This window comes from Stigmatopora argus, chromosome 5, assembly GCF_051989625.1.
Source record: "Stigmatopora argus isolate UIUO_Sarg chromosome 5, RoL_Sarg_1.0, whole genome shotgun sequence".
NCBI lineage: Eukaryota > Metazoa > Chordata > Actinopteri > Syngnathiformes > Syngnathidae > Stigmatopora > Stigmatopora argus.
Window position 1 is genome coordinate 19579986 of NC_135391.1, and position 20216 is coordinate 19600201.

General features: G+C 40.0%; 1 protein-coding gene across 4 annotated transcripts in view; it reads right to left on the reverse strand.

Moving 5' to 3' along the window:
• The window catches only part of chek2 (checkpoint kinase 2), a 44341-nt gene that overhangs the window by 8602 nt on the left and 15523 nt on the right, over positions 1–20216 (reverse strand). The window contains exons 6-14 of one of the 4 annotated variants that reach the window (XR_013300299.1): positions 13177–13273; positions 13049–13102; positions 11400–11464; positions 11240–11339; positions 11092–11178; positions 9323–9489; positions 9139–9254; positions 8974–9054; positions 7731–7855 (exon numbers count right to left, since the gene is read on the reverse strand). Coding sequence is in view for 2 of the 4 variants with exons in the window: in XM_077600891.1 (XP_077457017.1) it covers positions 8974–9059; positions 9139–9254; positions 9323–9489; positions 11092–11178; positions 11240–11339; positions 11400–11464; positions 13049–13102; positions 13177–13273 (772 nt within the window). In the remaining 2 variants the exon portion in view is untranslated. Of the gene's footprint in view, positions 1–7730; positions 7856–8973; positions 9060–9138; positions 9255–9322; positions 9490–11091; positions 11179–11239; positions 11340–11399; positions 11465–13048; positions 13103–13176; positions 13274–20216 lie in introns of all 4 variants that reach the window. The other 3 variants (XR_013300300.1, XM_077600892.1, XM_077600891.1) reach the window with 3 other exon arrangements.

Below are 20216 nucleotides of genomic sequence, written 5' to 3' on the forward strand. Positions count from 1 at the left end.
GTGGTTCGCATCAAGAGGACTGGGAATGGCCTTGGGCAGGATGGGTTCACAACAAAAAATGTGGACTGTTTTCGGCTTCAGAAGAGGAGTCCACAACAAGCGCCCTTGGGAACTGTGTACTGTTTTGGCTTCGCAGGATGGGTCCACAACAAGCGCACTTGGGAAGATTCGGAAGACCTACAATTGTTTTGATGGCTGTGATAAATTGTTATGAGACTCTAAAGTTGTTTAGACTTCTGTGGGGCATGGCGTTAAAATCTTATGAATAAATTAGCGAGAGAGACCTCGAGTTGTTAGAATTATCCTGACTGGGTACGCGGATGGATGTATTCTCTTCTTGCAAGAATTAAACGAAGATGTGACTTCAGATGCCTCTTTTATTGTGAATTTGGAAATACCTAAGGATTATTCCAACATGTTGGTCCTTCGAGCCTGTGGTCAAGATACTGAAGCAGAATCCAGGACGCTTCCGTTCGATATCTGGAAAGACCGTGGCCGCAGCATCTAAATGCTGGATTACTCGAAGGAGCGCCCTGGATTCTCGACGGTTGACGACTAATCCTACTGAAAGAGACATCTGAGGACATCTCTGGTAAGTCCACATGAATGTCTGCATTTGTTGACGGTTGCCAAATGCGCGAAGGGGCATTGCATGTGTAGGTCCATTTTGAGAAATGAGATAATAAAACCCTGGGAATACTAGTCTCTACCAGGTAAAGAGACAGAGCATGAGTCTATAAAACTTAGGGCAGTTCGGGGTGTCCTGTACTGTGGTCCGGAAAAGTACAAATATAACTCCGACGGTAAATCAGGCTAGGGTATACATTTGTGTTACGTGTGTAATTAGGGCAGTTCGGGGTGTCCTGTACTGTGGAAAAGTACAAATATAACTCCGACGGTATATCAGGCTAGGGCAGGGGTGGCCAACTCCAGTCCTCGAGAGCCACAATCCGGTCTGTTTTCCATAGCTCCCTCCACCAACACACCTGAATCAAATAATCAACTCATCAACAAGCTGTCCAGAAGCTTGATACCAATCCCGATGATTTGATTCAGGTGTGTTGGTGGAGGGAGATATGGAAAAGAGCGGATAACGGCTCTCGAGGACCGGACTTGGCCACCCCTGGGCTAGGGTATACATTTGTGTTACGCGTGTAGTTCCGATAATAAAAGGCGGAAAAGAAAGTTAACTAACTGATAACTGAGTGCACGTGAACTCCCTTCAAAATGGGCAGCTCGAATAACAAAGCGGCTAGGGATGACGATCCGAAACAGCGTCTGCCGTGTAAAGATTGGAAGTTTGTTGAAAATCAAAGCGCTACAAGGGTTAAACACCTAAATTTATGGATGAACGAGTATGGGTTTGCTGGCCAGCTTAAATATACATGAAATATTAAAACCTGCAGGATAAAATACGCACTAAGCATAGAGATAATCTCTCTCTCTCTCTCTCTCTCTCTCTCTCTCTCTCTATATATATATATATATATATATATATAATATGTGAATGGAGATACAAGTGAGACGGCTTGTTCCACAGAAAGAAGAGTGATAAAACGGGTCCGTTGTGTAAAAAAAAAAAATACCGAGATAGGTGGCGAGAGAATAGGAATGTTAGCCAAGAGATTGGAAAAAACAAACAAGGAGGTTAAACAGAAATGAGGTTTTCAAAAATGCTATGTGCTGGGTTTGTGGAAAATTGGGGCATATATCGCGTGATTGCCCGGACAAAAAGGTCTCTAAAAACAGGGCATGCCTGTTCAAAATGATTTGAATGAGGATTTTGAACAGGAGGATGTTGAGCTAAATTTAATGGAAACACTGGTTAATAGTACCTAAATGTACTGTCAATTTACTGGAATGAAATGGCTTATTGCGGCTTATCCTGGCTTTGATCCCGTCCGCTAGCGGGAATATTTTGGTTAACAGACGAAAAGAAATACAAAACGGCCAATTAAATGTTTAGCGGGGTTGCCAAACCTGCGTTTTTTCTCATACTCTAAACTTGCCAAATAAAGCGTCGACTGCGGGGGAAGCGCTCTGTTTTGGTACGGCTGCTGATTTGAACGCGAAGAAACATGTGGGCCGCGGGGCGACCGATTTGACGGTGTTAGGCATTCAGTATGCGCACGGACCGCACATGCGACTAAAATTTTTTTGGACCCCTTCCGTGAAGACATTACAATAATTGGCCTTGGGGGCGCTGAAGCAAACTTGAGGGCAAAACTGGGTTTTGCTATGATATAGTTATGCTTGCAGAATATTGTGATTATAGGGTCTTGGCAAAATATTGTGATATAGTTGGATATCGGGAGAGGAATTAATTTAGTCTTCTCTAAAAAGCATTAGAATTGTGCACAGGAGGCGAAGCATTGTGCAAAGAAAGAAAAAGAGCGTTTTGGAATGTGTAAACAACAGATAAGAATGCTGCTTCGCAGCGAGCGTGAAGGTCACAGTTAGCGGCTAAGAGTTCGCTTCCGTTAAACATTTCATAATAAAAGAAGCAGGGTTCCGCAATTACCTTCGCATTTATTCTTTGAATTTAATCAGGAATGTTTTTCGAGGTGATAGAAAATCTGTTTGGCAAAGATTGATTTGGTAAAAGCTTTGGAATTGGCAATAGAGCAAAATAGCAATCTTTGACCAATTTGTGGATTTCAAAGGGCTCTTAATTAAAGAGTGCTAGTTTTTGGAGGATAAAAGAATATTAATACTGTTTTTGAATGGTTGGTTTGTTCCAAATACTTTAACATAAGAGAGTGGCTGGTTAAAGAAAAAGGAATGGGAACAATTTTACAATATTATGGGATATTGGTGACAATTTGTGGGTCCTTTATTAAACATTGAAAATTTTGTTTAGGAAATGCCTAGTAAAAGGTTGATTTCTCTAATTTAATTATTGTAGATTTTTATTGTGGTAAGAGAGCTATAGGAAATAGCTCTTATCTTAAGTAAACATAGTATGAGGTGATTTGCAAATTATGTCTTAGGTATTAAGAGTTATTTGGTTGTTAAAGCGATCAGACATTAAATTAACAATGCAGAAATGGCATGAGAAAATTCATGGCATTCGTCCAAATTATTAGGTAAATTGTACCTGGCTGGGGTAGATAAAATAATTGATGTAGGATAGGCATAATTTCCCTGGGACTGAGAAACATGGGGTGTTTTTCAAGTGCACAGAAGAACATTCCCTGTTTGTCCTGAGCGGGTGACATATGCTTTGGCGTGGGGCATGTTGATATTACGGATTGGATAAGCATTGATCAAATTGATACAACCAAATGACGTTGCTTTCTATTGCTTTAAGGGCATACAAATTAAGAGAACTTTATCTTAAAACTTACAACATTGCAATTATGGGGTTAATGCACTTAAATGTTACAGTGATAACATTTGGCAAGAACAAGCTTAGATAAGGGGGAAAGGAACAATTCTCCAAGTTCCAAATTCTGGCTAAAGAAAGATTATGTTTGTCGCTTTGGGTTTTGACAAAATGCGTTGGCGCATGAATTCTGGGGTATTTGGGGAACGAGAATCCCATATCTAAAACAAATTTGGGGGTAATTTGGAAATAGGCTCTATTTTGGGACTGGATGCCCAAATTCTGGTGGGGCCTTTCATGGTATGGAACGAGTGATGAAATAATGTCTATGTTCAAAAATAGCATCTCCAAATTATAAAGTATCAACCATTGAGTAATGCTTTAAGTAGATGGGTTGTCTAGGAATAAAATGAAATGGGCAAAATTCGAACTGAATCGAGATACATTGACAACTACTAAAACAAACCTTAGAGGTGAAACTATTGCCGCCTCAATTCTGCGTACAAACAGCTAAACTGATAGCATTGACAGAGGGTATAACTTAATGCGAAATATGGAGGTACATTTTTACAAACGGTTAATATACTTGGGTGGGTGTGTGTTTCAATGCATCACAACTTTTCCGTTATTGCATTATTGGCAAACAAAGAGTTAATCAAAGCCACTCCAGTCGCTCATCCTGGCTGACTAGGGCGACGAACGGCGGCGATTGAACTTCCAAAACAAATTTCTATTTGTAGATGTGTGACACGCGAGTCTAGTACATTAATTACCTAGTTCCTTCTGGAATGATTATTGCTGACGGGGCAGGAAAAATTGGGTGAACTACCAACAAGCCCCACTGGGGATGGTGGTTTAAACCTGTGATGAAAATTTACGGGCCACTGATGTATGGGTAAACGACCCAAATTGAAAGACTAGTAATTAACGCATCAACCTTGCGGTTCGAGGATCTACTAATGGAAGCCGGGTGGATCCAGACCTTCCAGAGTGTGGAGTATTCCTGGTGTCCTTGAGAATTTGTGGGTTTTCTCCGGGTACTCCAGTTTACTCCAACAAACCAAAATTATGGATGCTAGACTGATTGAACACTAAATTCCCCTGATTACGAGTGTGAGCGTGGATGATGGTCTGTCTTTTTGTGTTTTTGATTGGCTAGCCACCAAAATATAATCTACAATCAAATATCAAGGTGGAAAAGGATTTGGAAATTTGATATTGATTTCTGAAATCGCCAATAAGCCTTTCGAGGATGGCAGCGGCAGGTTAGTACAAAAACAAAAACAAAAAGAAAGAAAAAAAAATCACCAAATGAAATTTTGACAGGAATACAGCAGCAATACTCCACATTTGAAACTTGGTGGAGAAACAAATAATCTGCTCTGCGAAATGTGAGATTTGGGATCACTGAGGCAATAACAAAAAACAAACAAAAACAAATTGGTACCTCAGCTTACTTGGGTGAGCTGCTTTTAACAAGCTAGCTTGAGTCATGGGAAGTCCTGTGTCTCGACAGGGGGGAGGGTGGCCTCTGTACGGTGCCACTACACAACTTATAGGGTTAAGTTGGTGGCAGAGCATGCTTAAACCTGTGCTCGGCATATCAGTGCACAATTTGAAATTCCAAAGATTTATAGTGATAATGGCACCCAAATTGTGTTGACAAAATTGTTGGCTGGATGGACAGAAGGTTTCATATCTCGTTATGAAATCACTACCTACACAATGAGTTCAACAGGACAACAACATAGGGAAATCCTATTTAGTAGACCATACAAATCGCCATTACTCACTGCACGATTGGAACTGAAAAAATCTTTAAGAAAACGCATTCAAATTGGGTTAGCAGAAGGAAACTGTGCTTCTCAACAGGAAACGGACTGGACCAACGGAGGTGCTCAACCTGCAGTATAAAGAAGCACTAGCACGCCTTTTGCATTGTAAGAAGGTACCCTCAGTTGAAACGGTTGAGGAGACGGGTAAGATTAACTTTCTGACCCAATAAAATGCAAACACTCCAATATTAATTGGAAAGAACTTTGTATATTGGTTTTATTGTCTCCATATGGTTTCAATGGTTCAAACGTTTCAATTGAGACTAAACCTTCTTACAAAGGGTTAAAACAAACGACCAGACGAGGGAAAACGCGATCGGATATAACATCTCCCTCAATCACCATTCTTTGGGGAAAGTGTTTTTACAAAAGAAAAAGTGTCCTGCTTGTAAAGAAAAGGAAAAATATTGAAACGGTGTCTGTCCTGTTAAAGAAGCAGTGAATGACAAGTCAATTTTCCACTGTGCTAACTTTACCTGTTTGAACCTTAGAGGCATGGTCTGAATCTGGGTGCGGTAGATGAGACATGGTGTGCCCATTGTCCAAGATTAACGGTCTCACTGATTCCACGTTTTGGCTTATGGTGGTGAAGTGGGGCAAATAAATTATATAACTCCTGTAAAAAAAATAAACAGGACTATGTGCTTTGGTTTCACTGTTTTTACCAGCATCTGTTTTAGAGTGAAGCAGATACAATTGGCGGCTCGGAATTTCGGTGCGGCGACTGGCCTCTCTCGACGACGTTGAGCCTCATCGAGGGATGGCGATCCGACTTATGGGTTGGTTTGCCAAATTGCAGCAGGAGTATATTTTTCTTTGGGTTATGCCAAATAAAAATATGAATAGGATGAACAACATCCATTACAATGTAGAAAAAAAGAAATTGGATTTGCAATGAAGGAACAGCTGGCAGTCACCAGTCTCATGACTTTCCAGGACCGCAAAGCGGTTGATATGCTTCTGACGGTTGATGTGCTCTTGAGGCAGTGGGGGCGTATGCGATGTTTGAAAATGTTGTACTCAACAACATGTCCCCCAATGGGTCCTTAACCTGGGCCGTTGAAGCCCTGCAGACCCTGAACCGGAAACGAAGAGGCACTCTGGAGTGGAACGATCCACCTTCTGGCAGACTGGTGGGATAAGGCCTTCGCCAAATGTAAAAAATTGGCCATCACCGAGGTGATATCAATAGCTGTTTTGGCTTATACTTTGACAATGTGTGGATATTGTCTTATCCCCTGCTACGCTTTTTGCTAGACCGACTTAGGGTTGATACAGTAGCTCTAACAAATTCCGAATTACAAGGATTGTATCTGCTTATTAGACAGCCTACTGGTGATAACATTGATGTCCAGGATGATGCAAATTATGAAAATGAGTTGAACGAGAATGATTTTGTTCTTCCTTTTTCAGGCCAGATATGCAAGTAAGGTGAATTCTGGTAAAGATCGAGACAACGGACTTCCCCCAAGTGTATTTGTCATAAATAAAAAAATGATTATGGGATTGCGTACACATATAATATTAGGGGGAAATGTCAGGTTTATCATTATTATAGATGTGTATCAATATTATTATATTATATGTACTTGCAACGAAGAGTTATTGACATTAATTAAAAGGGCATTTTAATGCATCTCTTGCAAAGGTAAGGACTGTGGTTCGCATCAAGAGGACTGGGAATGGCCTTGGGCAGGATGGGTTCACAACAAGAACTGTGGACTGTTTTCGGCTTCAGAAGATGAGTCCACAAGAAGCACCCTTGGGAACTGTGGACTGTTTTGGCTTCGCAGGATGGATCCACAACAAGCGCTCTTGGGAAGATTCGGCAGACCTACAATTGTTTTGATGACTGTGATAAATTTAGACTTCTGTGGGGCATGGCGTTAAAATCTTATGAATAAATTAGCGAGAGAGACCTCGGGTTGTTAGAATTATCCTGACCGGGTACGCGGATGGATGTATTCTCTTCTTGCAAGAATTAAACGAAGATGTGACTTCAGATGCCTCTTTTATTGTGAATTTGGAAATACCTAAGGATTATTCCAACACGCTCTTTGCTAGACCGACTTATGGTTGATGCAATTGCTCTAACAAATTCCAAATTGCAAGGATTGTATCTGCTTATTAGACAGCCTACTAGTGATAACATTGATGTCCAGGATTATGGAAATTATGAAAATGAGTTGAACGAGAATTATTTTGTTCTTCCTTTTTCAGGCCAGATATGCAAGTAAGGTGAATTCTGGTAAAGATCGAGACAACGGACTTCCCAAGTGTATTTGTATTTGTCATAAATAAAAAAGATTATGGGATTGCGTACAAATATATAATAACAGGGGGAATGTTAGGGTTATCATTATTATAAATTTGCTGGCAATGAAGAATGATTTGCTTTACTTAGCTTATAAACATTAAAAAAGTCATTTTTAGTACATCTGCTTGCAACTGTGATAAACAACGGGAAGGTCACTCCCGTTTGCAGCTGGACTTCTCAAAAATATTGTTCACACCGAGCTCCGAGGACTTTCAATTGTTTTGAAACATCGACCTCTCACACGGTCACTCACATCGAAAGATCCGGAGGACTCTCAATTGTTTTGACTTCGACTTCGCACCAGGTGGTGATACCGCTTCCTCGGATCCGGAGGACTTACAATGGTTTTGACTTCTGACAGTGTTGTCCACAGCCCTCCTTCGGGAAGAACAGACAGTTCTTCAATTGTTTTGAGAATTGAGATGCATGTTGTTAATCTTATGTAATATGTAATAAATGAGCAAGAGAGGATTCGATTCGAGAGAATGATCTTGACCGAGGACGCGTGTGGATCGATTCTCTCTTGCAAGAGCCCGGTTATGAGTCAGATGTCTGTTTCATTACGGCGTGCACTTGGGAATGCCTAAAGGGTGAACCTATCAGTATGACTTTAGCACTACGGCTGTAGTGTTGATTTTTTCTCACAAATCCGTATGACTTAAGGAAGATCCTTATGAAATGACAGGTATGCAAAGAAGATGGCGACCTCATTCTAGCTTTGTTTTGGATTGATGACAACATGGGAGGGTCATCGAATTTGGAAATAGTCTTGATGGCGTCATGTCCTTGTACAAAACCATATTTGAAAAAAAGAAACTGCAGTCATAACTCGCCATCACCATGATCATTGTGCTGCATCCCCTACAACACCTCCAAAAGATTCCATCAATGATCCAATGCTTCTCAAATCTGACGAATAGGCATTACCTGACTTAGAATAAAGCTCTCAATAACCTGAGCAGTAAATCTTCATTTCAGCTTCAAAGTATTCCACAGGTCTTTCATCATCTTTTTTTTGGATTAAGACCAAGCGGAGAAGAGCTATTGTCAAAGGTGAGTACCGCACTAAAAGTATTTACACATTCATTAACCCTTTAACATTCAAATATTAATAAATTACAGTATTTACATATACATATAACTATGTAACATTTAAAATACAATTCTTAAAATTGTATCAACGCAAAGACGTACATATGGTAGAAATAAGGGGGGTGATTTTTCTTCACTTTTTTTTTTAACTGTCACGGCATGAAGTCTTCACTATCTGTGAAATTTGAGGGACTACAGTATAAAACATTTCAAATGTATGCAAAGAGAACAAAAACACATTTTAAAGAAAATAAGCTCCCCAAATAAGAAGTCCTGACCGCTGATCTAACCATCTTTCGGCGTCATGAGATTGTCAACCACCACTAATTGGACGCTTAATGATTAGATATCTAGCATTGTTGATGGGCACTGAAAGAGTTTAACGGAGAGGCATGCTAACCAACCTGCATCCAGGCGTGCTGGAGCGTGTCGTCGATGGTCATGCGCTGGGCTGGGTCCACCACCAGAAGTTTTCTCACCACATCCTTCGCTTTAACACGCATGGAGAGACATGTGAATGACAGAGTGCGGGAAGTGGAGGACCCTCAGGGCGAGAAAGATTAGGTCACCCTGCTCGGACACGTGGCGCCACTTGGCCGGCACCATGGTGAAGCTGCCTCGGACGATCTGCTCGCTCACCGATAGCTCGTGGAAGCTCTCGTGGAAGGGCGGGTACCCACACAAGCTGAACAAATACGATTAGATGTAATGTGTCATTCTCTTTTGCGAAGTGAGCGGGCGAGCTTGGTTTACCAGATAAAGAGGAGCACGCCGAGGCTCCAGGCGTCAACCGCTAGGCCGTAGCCGCCGCCAGCGGCAGCATGCGTCAAAACTTCAGGCGCCAGGTAGAACGGTGTCCCGCACAGGGTCTTCATTAGGACCGACTCCTCTACGATCCTCGACTGGTTGAAATCGGTGACCTGGTAAGTGCACACTTGTTTTGCACTGACACTAGTATTTTCGCAAGTAGAGGCATTTTACATTGAAATAGCATAATCCATTCCTCGATCTTTAAGATTACCCCGTAAATTCTTTAAATATGATAAAAGTAGACCAACTTTGAATAAAATATCAATGCAAATAAGGCAAAAATCTAAGAAAATTATTTATTAAGCCATTTAAAAATGAGGCCCCAACCGAAAGCACACTTGTGTTCTCTCAGCCTTACCCTTATCTCCTCATTCACACAGTGCAGTCCAGAATGGACTAAATACGTCAACATTCAAACCTGATTCGTTACAATACCTAAACAAATAATATAATTATATACCCACCCGATAATAAACGCACAACTTCAAATTATGTTAGGCGCACTGAGAAAAAAAAAAAAATCAAGAAACAATTCTATGACGAACAAGGGTCGGCAAAAGAATCAAGAACTCACTGCCAGCCAGAGCTGACAAGGAGGATCATAGCTGTATTTACTAATTACTCTTTGATGTTGATGGTGTGTGTCACTGCTAATCTGGCCGGCCTCGACGGCGGGCTAACCTTTCGGCATCATAGACCCACTGCTTCCTGCTGATGAATGGTAGGCCAGGAAGGTGTTGGGACATAGCTAATAGTTGAGCAACTCCGGAATGAAAGTTTCATTCATTTTCTGAACCGTTATCCTCACAAGGGTCACGGGGACTGCTGAAGCCTATCCCAGCTAAATTTGGGTCGGAGGCAGAGGAGACCCTGAATCCGTGGCTACCCAATGGCAGGGGTATGACAATTTAAAAAGAAAAAAAAATACCTGTTACAGAAAGTCTATTGTAGCGTCACTTGTGCGTGGCGTCATGATGGATTTGCTGGGGCACGGGTTGATAGGTACTGGGGCGCCACTGTGACCGACTGTAAATAGGTGTGCATGAGGCTATCCTACGTGGATGTTGCTGAGTCAGTGGATGAGTGGAGAGTCAAGTGTGGCAGTCTTGCGTGCTACCTATGGAGATGGTACTTCAAGATTAACTCTCGCAAGTACTGCAACATCAAAGTATTGCACTTGTAATTCAATAATCTTTTGTTAGTTGGACAGCTTTACCTATCCTGGAACAGTAATTTGCATTTCAAAGCCTTTCGTAAGCTGATTTTTTTTGCATGTTGAGGTACCACTGTATATGTATATAATCTTAGCAATTTCAAAGTAAAAACTTGAATACTATGCTTGTCCAATGGCACTGAAGCAAAATGACTGACAAGTGATAACGGCTCCCCCGTTGGATCACTGCGTGCTGCAAGTGAACCTGGAATTCTCAAAATCAAACTCAAGTGATCCAAAATACAAAAGCACAGACACGAAATGGGTGACAAATGATAACGGGCGTACTGATTGGCTCACAGTGCACAGTACAGTCATCGGAAACACCCCAAAATTACCAGGAATTGACCTGACATTGTCTCTAAAAATAAGAGGGAAGTTATCTAGAAATGCCCACAACCCAAAAATAAGTGACTCAAAATCAATAGTAAGTAATCCATAATTTCCCTAAATTCAAATGGCCCAACATATGACAACAATCAGCTCACAACGAGCCAACCTTGATTATGCAGTCTTCGTCTTGCGAGGCCAGAAGAATGTTCTCCGGTTTCAGGTCCCGATGAATGATGCCCTGTCCGTGTAGGTACTACAAGTGCACAGACGCATGTTAGCTTAGCTCAGCGGTTAGCACAATAGCACGTGCTCACCTGGACGGCCTTCAACATTTGGTAAAAGTAGAGTTTGGCTGTCGCTTCACTGAGCCGCTGCTGAGATTTGATGCGATTAAACAGCTCGCCTCCCTCCATCCTGTCACATGATGCCGCCTCAAAAGTCAGCAAACGTACACAGGCCCACGCTTGCACTCACAACTCCAAAACGATGAAGAAATTGTCATCCGTTTGGTAGAAGTCCTGTGTCTTGATGAGACATGGCTGAAGACAAGAACAACAGACAGTCATACAAATGGAAAACCCCCATTGCCGTGATTAGCTTTAGAAAATAAAATAATGCCAGTTTTGAAGAAATTGCGTGGGGATGCTTGGCTCTGCTAGTTGATGACTTTGGCCCAATTCACATTAAAATCGACAGAGAGATCCATCACTGGCATTGACTGATAAAGCTTTCTTTGCATTGAACCATTAACAATAAAAGGCAAAAAAGTCACTGAAATCTAAAACCCTGAAAGATGTTAATAGCTACAAATATGGGGAAAAAAAGAAAATCGGAACCTATTTATAAAAAACTTTCAAAAAAACTAATGCTGCATGACAACTGTGAAAAACTACAAAAACTGATGTAACATGACATACTTTACGTTAAGGCAGCAACAACTAATCGATAAAATTGATATAAAATGACAATTACATTTGTTGCCAAAGAGTTTTATTTTCAATTATTGTTGCCAACTATATGAGGTGGACTCAGTGTACTCAAGTACATGGGGAGGAAATCAATGTGTAGGAATGGGTGGTACACACTCCTGTACACTATGTAATAAAACCCGGTCAAATACAGCAAAAAACTATGTATGTGCATGTGCATGTGTGGAATATTAATCATTATATATATATATATGTGATACTTTAATCATTAGGGGCAGACGAAAGCTCAGTATAACAAGGACGCTTCCCCCCTGCAGCTGGCCCCAGAGGACATTTAATTGTTTTTAGGACTATTGACCTGACAGATCACCAAGTTTCGGGCCAAGGACTGTTGATCTGAGTTTGCAATGATGATCTGTGAAGGACTCTTAAATTGCTTTGACTTGGATTCCGGCAGATGGTGATAATCGAATCAACTTCCGAAAATACTCAATATTGTTTCAAAATACTGTCGCTCGGTTCACCTTTTATGGAAATTATTATGCTTACTTGTGCAAATTCTTACGCGGTTGTTTTGGTTTCCGACCTGATATGCAATTGTTGTGGCAGTTGTTTTTTGACCTTAATTGTGTTATTCGGTCAATTGTTTGAATCAGATAACCTTAAGTGTTTTGATTATGTGCGACTAAATGGAAAGAGGAGGATGCCTTTCTTCAGAATGCTCCAGTGGCGAGGACGAGCCAGGACTGATTCTCACTTGCAAGTTATCGCTAGATTTTGTTTCCGATGTCTCTCCTTTTATTAAAGTATATCTATTAATAACCTATCAAACACATAACACTGAGAAACATTGAAAAAGGCAAAAATGTGAAAGCCATGAAAATGACTGGAGACATGAGTCTAATAGCAGGGACATTTGTAACAATTTGAATGAAGAGCTTTTTCTCTCTTTTTGATTTCTTTAGCGTGCATTTCCTGTGCGCATTCCATGTGATTATAACGCTTTATACTACTATGTAACATTACGTAAATGTAATATTGTGACTTATACGTGTGCTGCATCTTTACATAAATGGTGTAGTATTATCACTCTGAACTACTTTTTTACTTTTACTTACTTTTGAGCAGTACTTTTTACGCCGTTCTAGTATGTTTGACATTGATATTCATTGGAACAATAAGAAAAGCGCTCACATGATCAATCCGCTGAAGAATTTGTATCTCAGTTAGAGCATTTCTGGTTGCCATCTGTGACGGAACGGGCAGAGGTCATGCGGCGAGCATTGTCGAGGCGCATGGCGTGGCCATAAATCCCTACTCACCCCTTCAGATTTGAAGTTGTTTTTGTTGATGATTTTCACTGCAAACTTTTTGCAGGTGGACCGCTCGAAAGCCAGCCTCACCTCGCCGCACACACCTCTGAAAGACACGCAGGAAGTGATATCACATTCATTTATGAAATAGAATTAAAGCGGGTTGGAAGGCTGTGTCTTTACTAAATTTCAATGTTATAAGCATTGATATCATCTAAAGCTAGATGTTTGCTGGCCGAGTGGGCACTGTAAGTGAATGACAGCCATCTGGCATTGGTGGGCATATTGCAAGGTGTATGATTTTCTCCACTCACTTATTTCACAAAATCTTTGACGAATTTACAGTTTGGCTTCTACCAACCTTGAATCTATTTTTATAGTTTAATTTTTGCTAAAGAATCTTTGCAACTGAGTTTTCACAAGTAATTTTTTTCAGGTATATTTTTACAGCTGAAAAAAATGTATTTTTCTCAAACAAAGTTCATGTTTTGTGACAAATCTGCTTAAAAATTCAATGAAAGAATTAAAAATTGTGTTGCAAAAAACGTAAAATTAAAACAAAAAATGTTTTAATTTGTAACTTCATGGCTGAGAGTTTGTGACTGAATTTTATGCAGCAAAAAACTGTTTGAATCGAAATCAGTTGCAAAAAATGTACAGTAATACCTTGAGATATGAGCTTAATGCTTAAGCTCGTATGTCGATTTACTCGTACCTCAAATCAACTTTTCCAATAGAAATGAACTAATTACAAATTAATTCGTTCCTACCCTCTGAAAAAACACAAAAAAAGACAGGATTTACAATGGAAAGACCATTTTTTATTGGTTCTAATTCACCACCTACTCACAAAGTAACAAATACCTATCTAGTGGTTATGAATTTCAATACTAAAATCTGACATTACTCAGTACAGACAGACGGCGCGGACAAGTGACAGAGAGAGGGAGAGAAAGGACAGGAGAGAGACTTGATGCATGCGCTTGTAACATAAAATAAACTTTAAATTTACATATAAGCCGTATTTGTCACTCAAAAAAGATGATTGAATCCACGGCTTATATGCGCATAAGTCAGAGTTGACATGCACGAAACTGAAAGGTGACAAAGACGAAATGCCACGGCGCAAGACAATGCAGGTCATTTATTTCAAAATAGATTAAAGATAAACAGATAAAACGCTAAACAAAATTTATTTTGACATCTATGAATGAAATTCAAGAAAAAAAAACATATCTTGCATAAAACGTGAAAAAAAACTCACTCACTTGTTCCTGCCATGCTCACTCAGGGCGTCGCCATTTAACCGTAGATAAACGTGCTCTGACTGGCCAGACGCGAGTAGCCTTGATACATGTCATACCATGCCAGCACATCCCAATACAGTGGTTCCTCGACATACGAGTGCCCCGACATACAAGCAATTTTGATTTTATGTTTTCTAGAAAGAAGCAAACCGGCAATTCGGTAGAATTATGTTTTCTAAAGCTGAATTGCAGCCTGTTAAGGGTGTATGGACTGCTGCTAATGTGATCCACAATTTGCTCCGCTACTGTCTTTTCCAAGACTTTTGAGACGGCCGGAAGGATGCTTATACATCTGTAGTTGGTGGTTAATGCAAGGTTCCCTGATTTGAGGACCGGTGTGATAAATGAGCACTTCCAGGGTTCAGGGAAGAGACTCTCGTTTATGGATTTGTTTGCAACAGTGGTTAATGGAGATATGAGAGATTTTTTGTGGTAATTTAGAAATGTTATATCCATGTTAAACACATCTTTTGCTTTGGAGCTTTTGAGGCCAGATACCGCTTTCTTAACTTGTGACTGCGAAACTATGATAAGATTAAGAATGGGTTGATTGGTGTTTAGTGGTTGTGGTGGGTGATATTCTATTTGAGGTATGCTAGGTGTCAGTTCTTTAACGGAGTCTATAAAGTAATCATTTAAAGTTGTGGCTATGTTCTTTGGGTCACGGATTGTTTTCTCCTTCAATTGTAGTTCCTTTATTTGTTTGTGCTTTGAAGTATTTCCTGCCAGTTTTTAAATATTTTTCCAGATCTCCTGTGTTCGTTTTCGCAGTGTTAATTATGTTTATAAAGAAATTTGATTTTGCAGGTCAAATTTATTTTTACTTTGTTTCTTAGAAAAGTAAATGTCTGTCTGTCATTAATCCTTTTTGTTTTAAGTGACATTTTGAGAGCATGATTCCATTTTTTTCATTAATGCCTGTATGTCTCCATTTAACCATGGGAGGTGATTCTTTTTTTATGGTTTTGTTTAATTTTTTTGTGAATGTAGACACTGTAGACAATATAGACACTCCCAATTGATATTCTTTAACACCTGTTTCAGATTTGGGATCTCCTTTTAGGTACTGTCATCAGCTCTATGTTTTTTAGGCGCATGCATATCTATTTTTAGGAAGCTTTCTTGAGAATAAGATGAGGTTGTGGCCCGATAGACCTGTGATCATATTGAACGTCTTTTGGATCCTCTCATACTTATTGGAAAAGAGCAGATCTATGTATGTTTCTGTTCACATTGATGATTAAAATTATTTTTTGACAGTACAGTACAGAAGTTATTTGTTGAAAAAAACGTTTCTAAAGTAAAGTACTTTTATTTGTGAAACAAATAATTGAGCCTGTAAAATGGTTTGTTATTTCTTTTTAATGGATTTCATTGTATAATAATTGTAAAAAATATAAATAAATAAAGGTTTCTACTTCACAGCTTTTGCCTATCACTCTTTTTTGGAACGTAACCCCCCGCAAAAACAAGGGTATACTGTATTCCCTAATATTGAACATCACTCCCCCGCCACGGTTCCCCATACGGTCCATTCTGACGATATTGTATCCCGGTATTTGCAATCCTGCCATCGGTGAATTTACATTTAGCCAGGTCTCGGTTAAGCATATATATATATTTTTTTAAACCAAGGTTTGAGTTACTTAATATTCTGGGATATTATTATATATGTGCATATTAATCATTATATGTATGTGTGGAACATAGATGATGAATTTGGTCACACTTTGGTAAGATGCTTCTGATATTTGAATGACCACCGAGGAGTCCTTTTGGTTAATGTCGTGGGTCCCATAGTGCCTTGGCTTGGTTAAGGGTACTGTATAGATGACCAGTTCTTTTTTTCTTAAATACAATGTTTCTGCATTTGACTTCTGTGTGCTCGCAGCGCTTTTAACCCTCAAAAACACTCAATACTCAAAGAAACAGCAAATTAGAGCTATACAGAGGAAATGCCTGACCTGAATGACAACAGAATGCGGGTGTGAATGCTTGGAAAATGGACTGAAGCCATGGATTGAACACAATTTAACAGCTTTGCGAACGGCTTGGGAGTGATTAATGTCGGGTGGCCAACGTGGCAGACGAGCAGGCAGTGTCGTACGAGTTACGGGACAATTTGGAATGGATTGTCGATGCCGATACAACAGCGAGGAGAATCAAGGGCTTGGGAGTGATGCATGTCGCGAGTTACAACGGATTGTGGATGACTGGGCTCAAGTGTCGGCCAGCAATGTTGTTCGAGCTTTCGCCAAAGCTGGAATCAAGTTCCCGGAATACACAACTCTGACTGATAGTGAGATGGACCATAGCATGTTGAACGCCGAACTCTTTATATCAGATATAGAGATGGAGTTTGACGGTTTTGTAGATGTTTAACTGCTCTAAATTATATTAACTTGTGTACCTTTTACCTCAATAAAGCACAATCAAACTTAGTTTTGCTCGTGCTGTCTTTAAAAAACACGCTAGCGGCTAGCATAACATACGCTAGAGCACATGGGTCAAAGTGGCGGCCTGGGGGCCAAATCTGGCCCGCCGCATCATTTTGTGTGGCCCGGGAAAGTAAATCCTGAGGGCCAACTTTCTGTTTTAGGATCAAATTAAAATGAAGAGTATAGATGTATATTAAATTTCCTGATTTTCCCCTTTTTAAATCAATAATTGTAATTTTTAATCATTTTTTTCAGTTTTTAGTTCAAAAATCATTTTGTAAAATCTAAAAATATATAAAAAATAGCTAAAATAAACATTCTTTTAGATCTATAAAAAACTGAAGATTCAGGGCTTTTAATCCAGTTCTTTTAATCCATTTATAAAAAAATCTAAATATTATATCTAAAATGGTCCAGCCCACATGAAATCAAGTTGACGTTAACGCGGCCCGCGAACCAACCGAGTCTGACACCCTTGCGCTAGAGGCTAGTATAACATAGGTACGTTAGCGGCTAGGATAACATATGCTAGCGGCTGGCATAACATAGGTTTGTTAGCGGATAGCATAACATACGCTAGCGGCTAGCATAACTTACGCTAGCGGCTAACATAACATACGCTAGCGGCTAACATAACATACGCTAGCGGCTAGCATAACATACGCTAGCGGCTAGCATAACATACGCTAGCGGCTAGCATAACATACGCTAGCGGCTACCATAACATACGCTAGCAGCTAGCATAACATACACTAGCAGCTAGCATAACATAGGCTAGTCTAGTGTCATGCTAGCGCCTTATCTGACGAGGCGCCCTATGTATGGACAAAAAACAAAATATTAACGCAACTGAGACTGCGCCCTATCACCTATTTTATAGGTGTGAAAATACGGTAATTTAGCTGATGGCATAGCTAACGGCGTAGGTTCATCTAATCCATACAACTAACATCAAATGGTGTAGCCTCATAAAAATCTGTTAGAATTGACTTTTGTCAAAAGCTTAACCCCAACATAGATATTGTTGCTCCTCTGTAAAGCTTAGTGATTCCAATGGTACAAACTTGGATAGGGAAGCATGTTTTTTTAGTACATAGCATGGTGTAATCACAGTTTAAAATTATCGATTTTTTATCGAAAGTTTTTAATATCATCATTGACAAAAGTTATTTCACGATAATTATCGTTATCGTTGTATCGCCCAGCTCTACTTTTAACTAAACCCAATGCTCCAAGGCTAATATGCTACTCATGGTGATAGAACCTAGCCAGAGTTGGTCAGTAACATGTTGTTACCGACAGTAGCAGATAAAAAGGATAGCTTGAGGCGTTAGGATTACCATTTTTGGGTGCTTATTGACAACCTTCAGACAGCTCACTAGACTTATTAAACACCTGTACAGCAAGCATGGCATTGGGGTGCTCCGATGTAGGGTAACCATTCAAAAATGCTAAATGAAAATGTATTTATTATTTATCGCTTTTTAGAAACCTATGTTAATATAAAATGGAAGAATCGCTTTAGCGCAGTCATAGAACAGACTGCGAAGTAAGACATGAATTTAACTAACTTTTGGTAATTAAAATGATTTGTCAATTCAGTAATCCCTCAAATTTCGGGGATAATGTAGACCAGACATGGCTGCAGTAATTGAAAAACCGCGAAGTAGGATGACCCCTATTATTAATTACTACCATACTACATGTTTTCACGCCTATAGAAAAAGTACACAAGTATAATTATCATGAAGTGTAATTATTAAATGTTACAGTTATAAGCATATGAAAAGACTAATGTATTCATATCTAATTATAATCTATACAGTGGTACCTCGACATACGAGCACCCCGACATACGAGCATTTCGAGATACGAGTACAATTTCGAGCAAATAATTATCTCTAGATAAGAGAAAATTTTCGACATACGAGAAAGCCAGGTGGCCAAGACATGAGAGGCTGTTTATCATTGTAGCGAGCTGTCTTTTTTGCCGCATCTCTTTCGTGTGTAACAGATATCTACGAGCACTGGGCGGAGCGTTGGATTTTTTTCAGTGTTTTTTTCCATCACTCAGCGCGAATGGCGGAGCGATCGCTACGAGGAGTATATATTACTTCTCGTTGGCTGCTCATAAGAACATCAGGGGCACTGGCTCTCTCCCGCAACTCCCTCGTGTAATGTCTCTGGTTGCAACTCCCTCTTTGTAATGTCTTTGGTCGCAACTCCCTCTTTGTAATGTCTCTGCGAGCACTGGGCTGAGTGTTGCATTTTTTCAGTGTTTTTTTTCTTCCCCTTAGTCTGTTAGCTACCGTTGACGGAGCGATCGCTAATTCAAGACTACTTCTCGTTGGCAAGTGGTCGTGCGTTATCTTATTGTGAGGACATTTGTGTGCATCATTTTCAGAATATTTTGAAGGGAATACAAACTCAAACAACCCTCGATATTGACTGAAAGTCAGTGTGGAGGCGGGGCAAACAGAGCCAACCCGGCCGGGAGAATTGTATAAAAATGTAAAACTAAATTAGAATTAAGTTTAGTTTAAGGTTAGATTAAACTTATTTTTGAGTGTGTCTGCATCGTAATCCAAGTTCATTTAAATTTGTTTACGTTATATTACAATTCACCGGTGCAAAATCTCATCCCCCGCTCGCCGGACCCTCCCGCCCCCCTCTATGTCCCTTTCTCTCTACCCTCCGAGAAATCCGTCTAATTTTAGTTCTATTAAACACATTTTAGTAATATTAAACCACTAGTTATGTGTTACTTTGTTAATAGATGGCGAATTAGAAGAAATAAAACATTTTTTTCTAATCTAATATCCGTTTTTTTGTGTTTTTTCAGAGGGTTGGAACGAATTAATTTGTTTTTAGTTCATTTCAATGGGAAACGTTCGTTCGAGTTACGAGAATATCGACATACGAGCTCAGTCCCGTAACGAATTAAGCTCGTATCTCGAGGTACCACTGTAAATAAAAAAATTGCACAGTCTGGTAGGAGGAGTACCTTGAAGGGCAGCCCCCTTTCAGCGAGGTACAGCTTCACGTTTAGGATGAAACAGTTTAAGAACCAGTTCTGTGTGAGAGCTTTCGTGATCCAGGCTTTCCTGTTGCTCATCCAGTAGACAGGCATCAAAGCTTTGTTCTTGTTTTTTAAAGCATGAGGACGTTCGAACTTGTCGATTAAAGCTGGCTTTACCATGAAGCCAGCAGCGTTCCCACACATGATGGTCCTTGACAGAGAATGCCCAGGAAGGCATCCTCATCCAAAAAAGGCCAGTCTCATCCATGTTAAAAACTTGCTCCA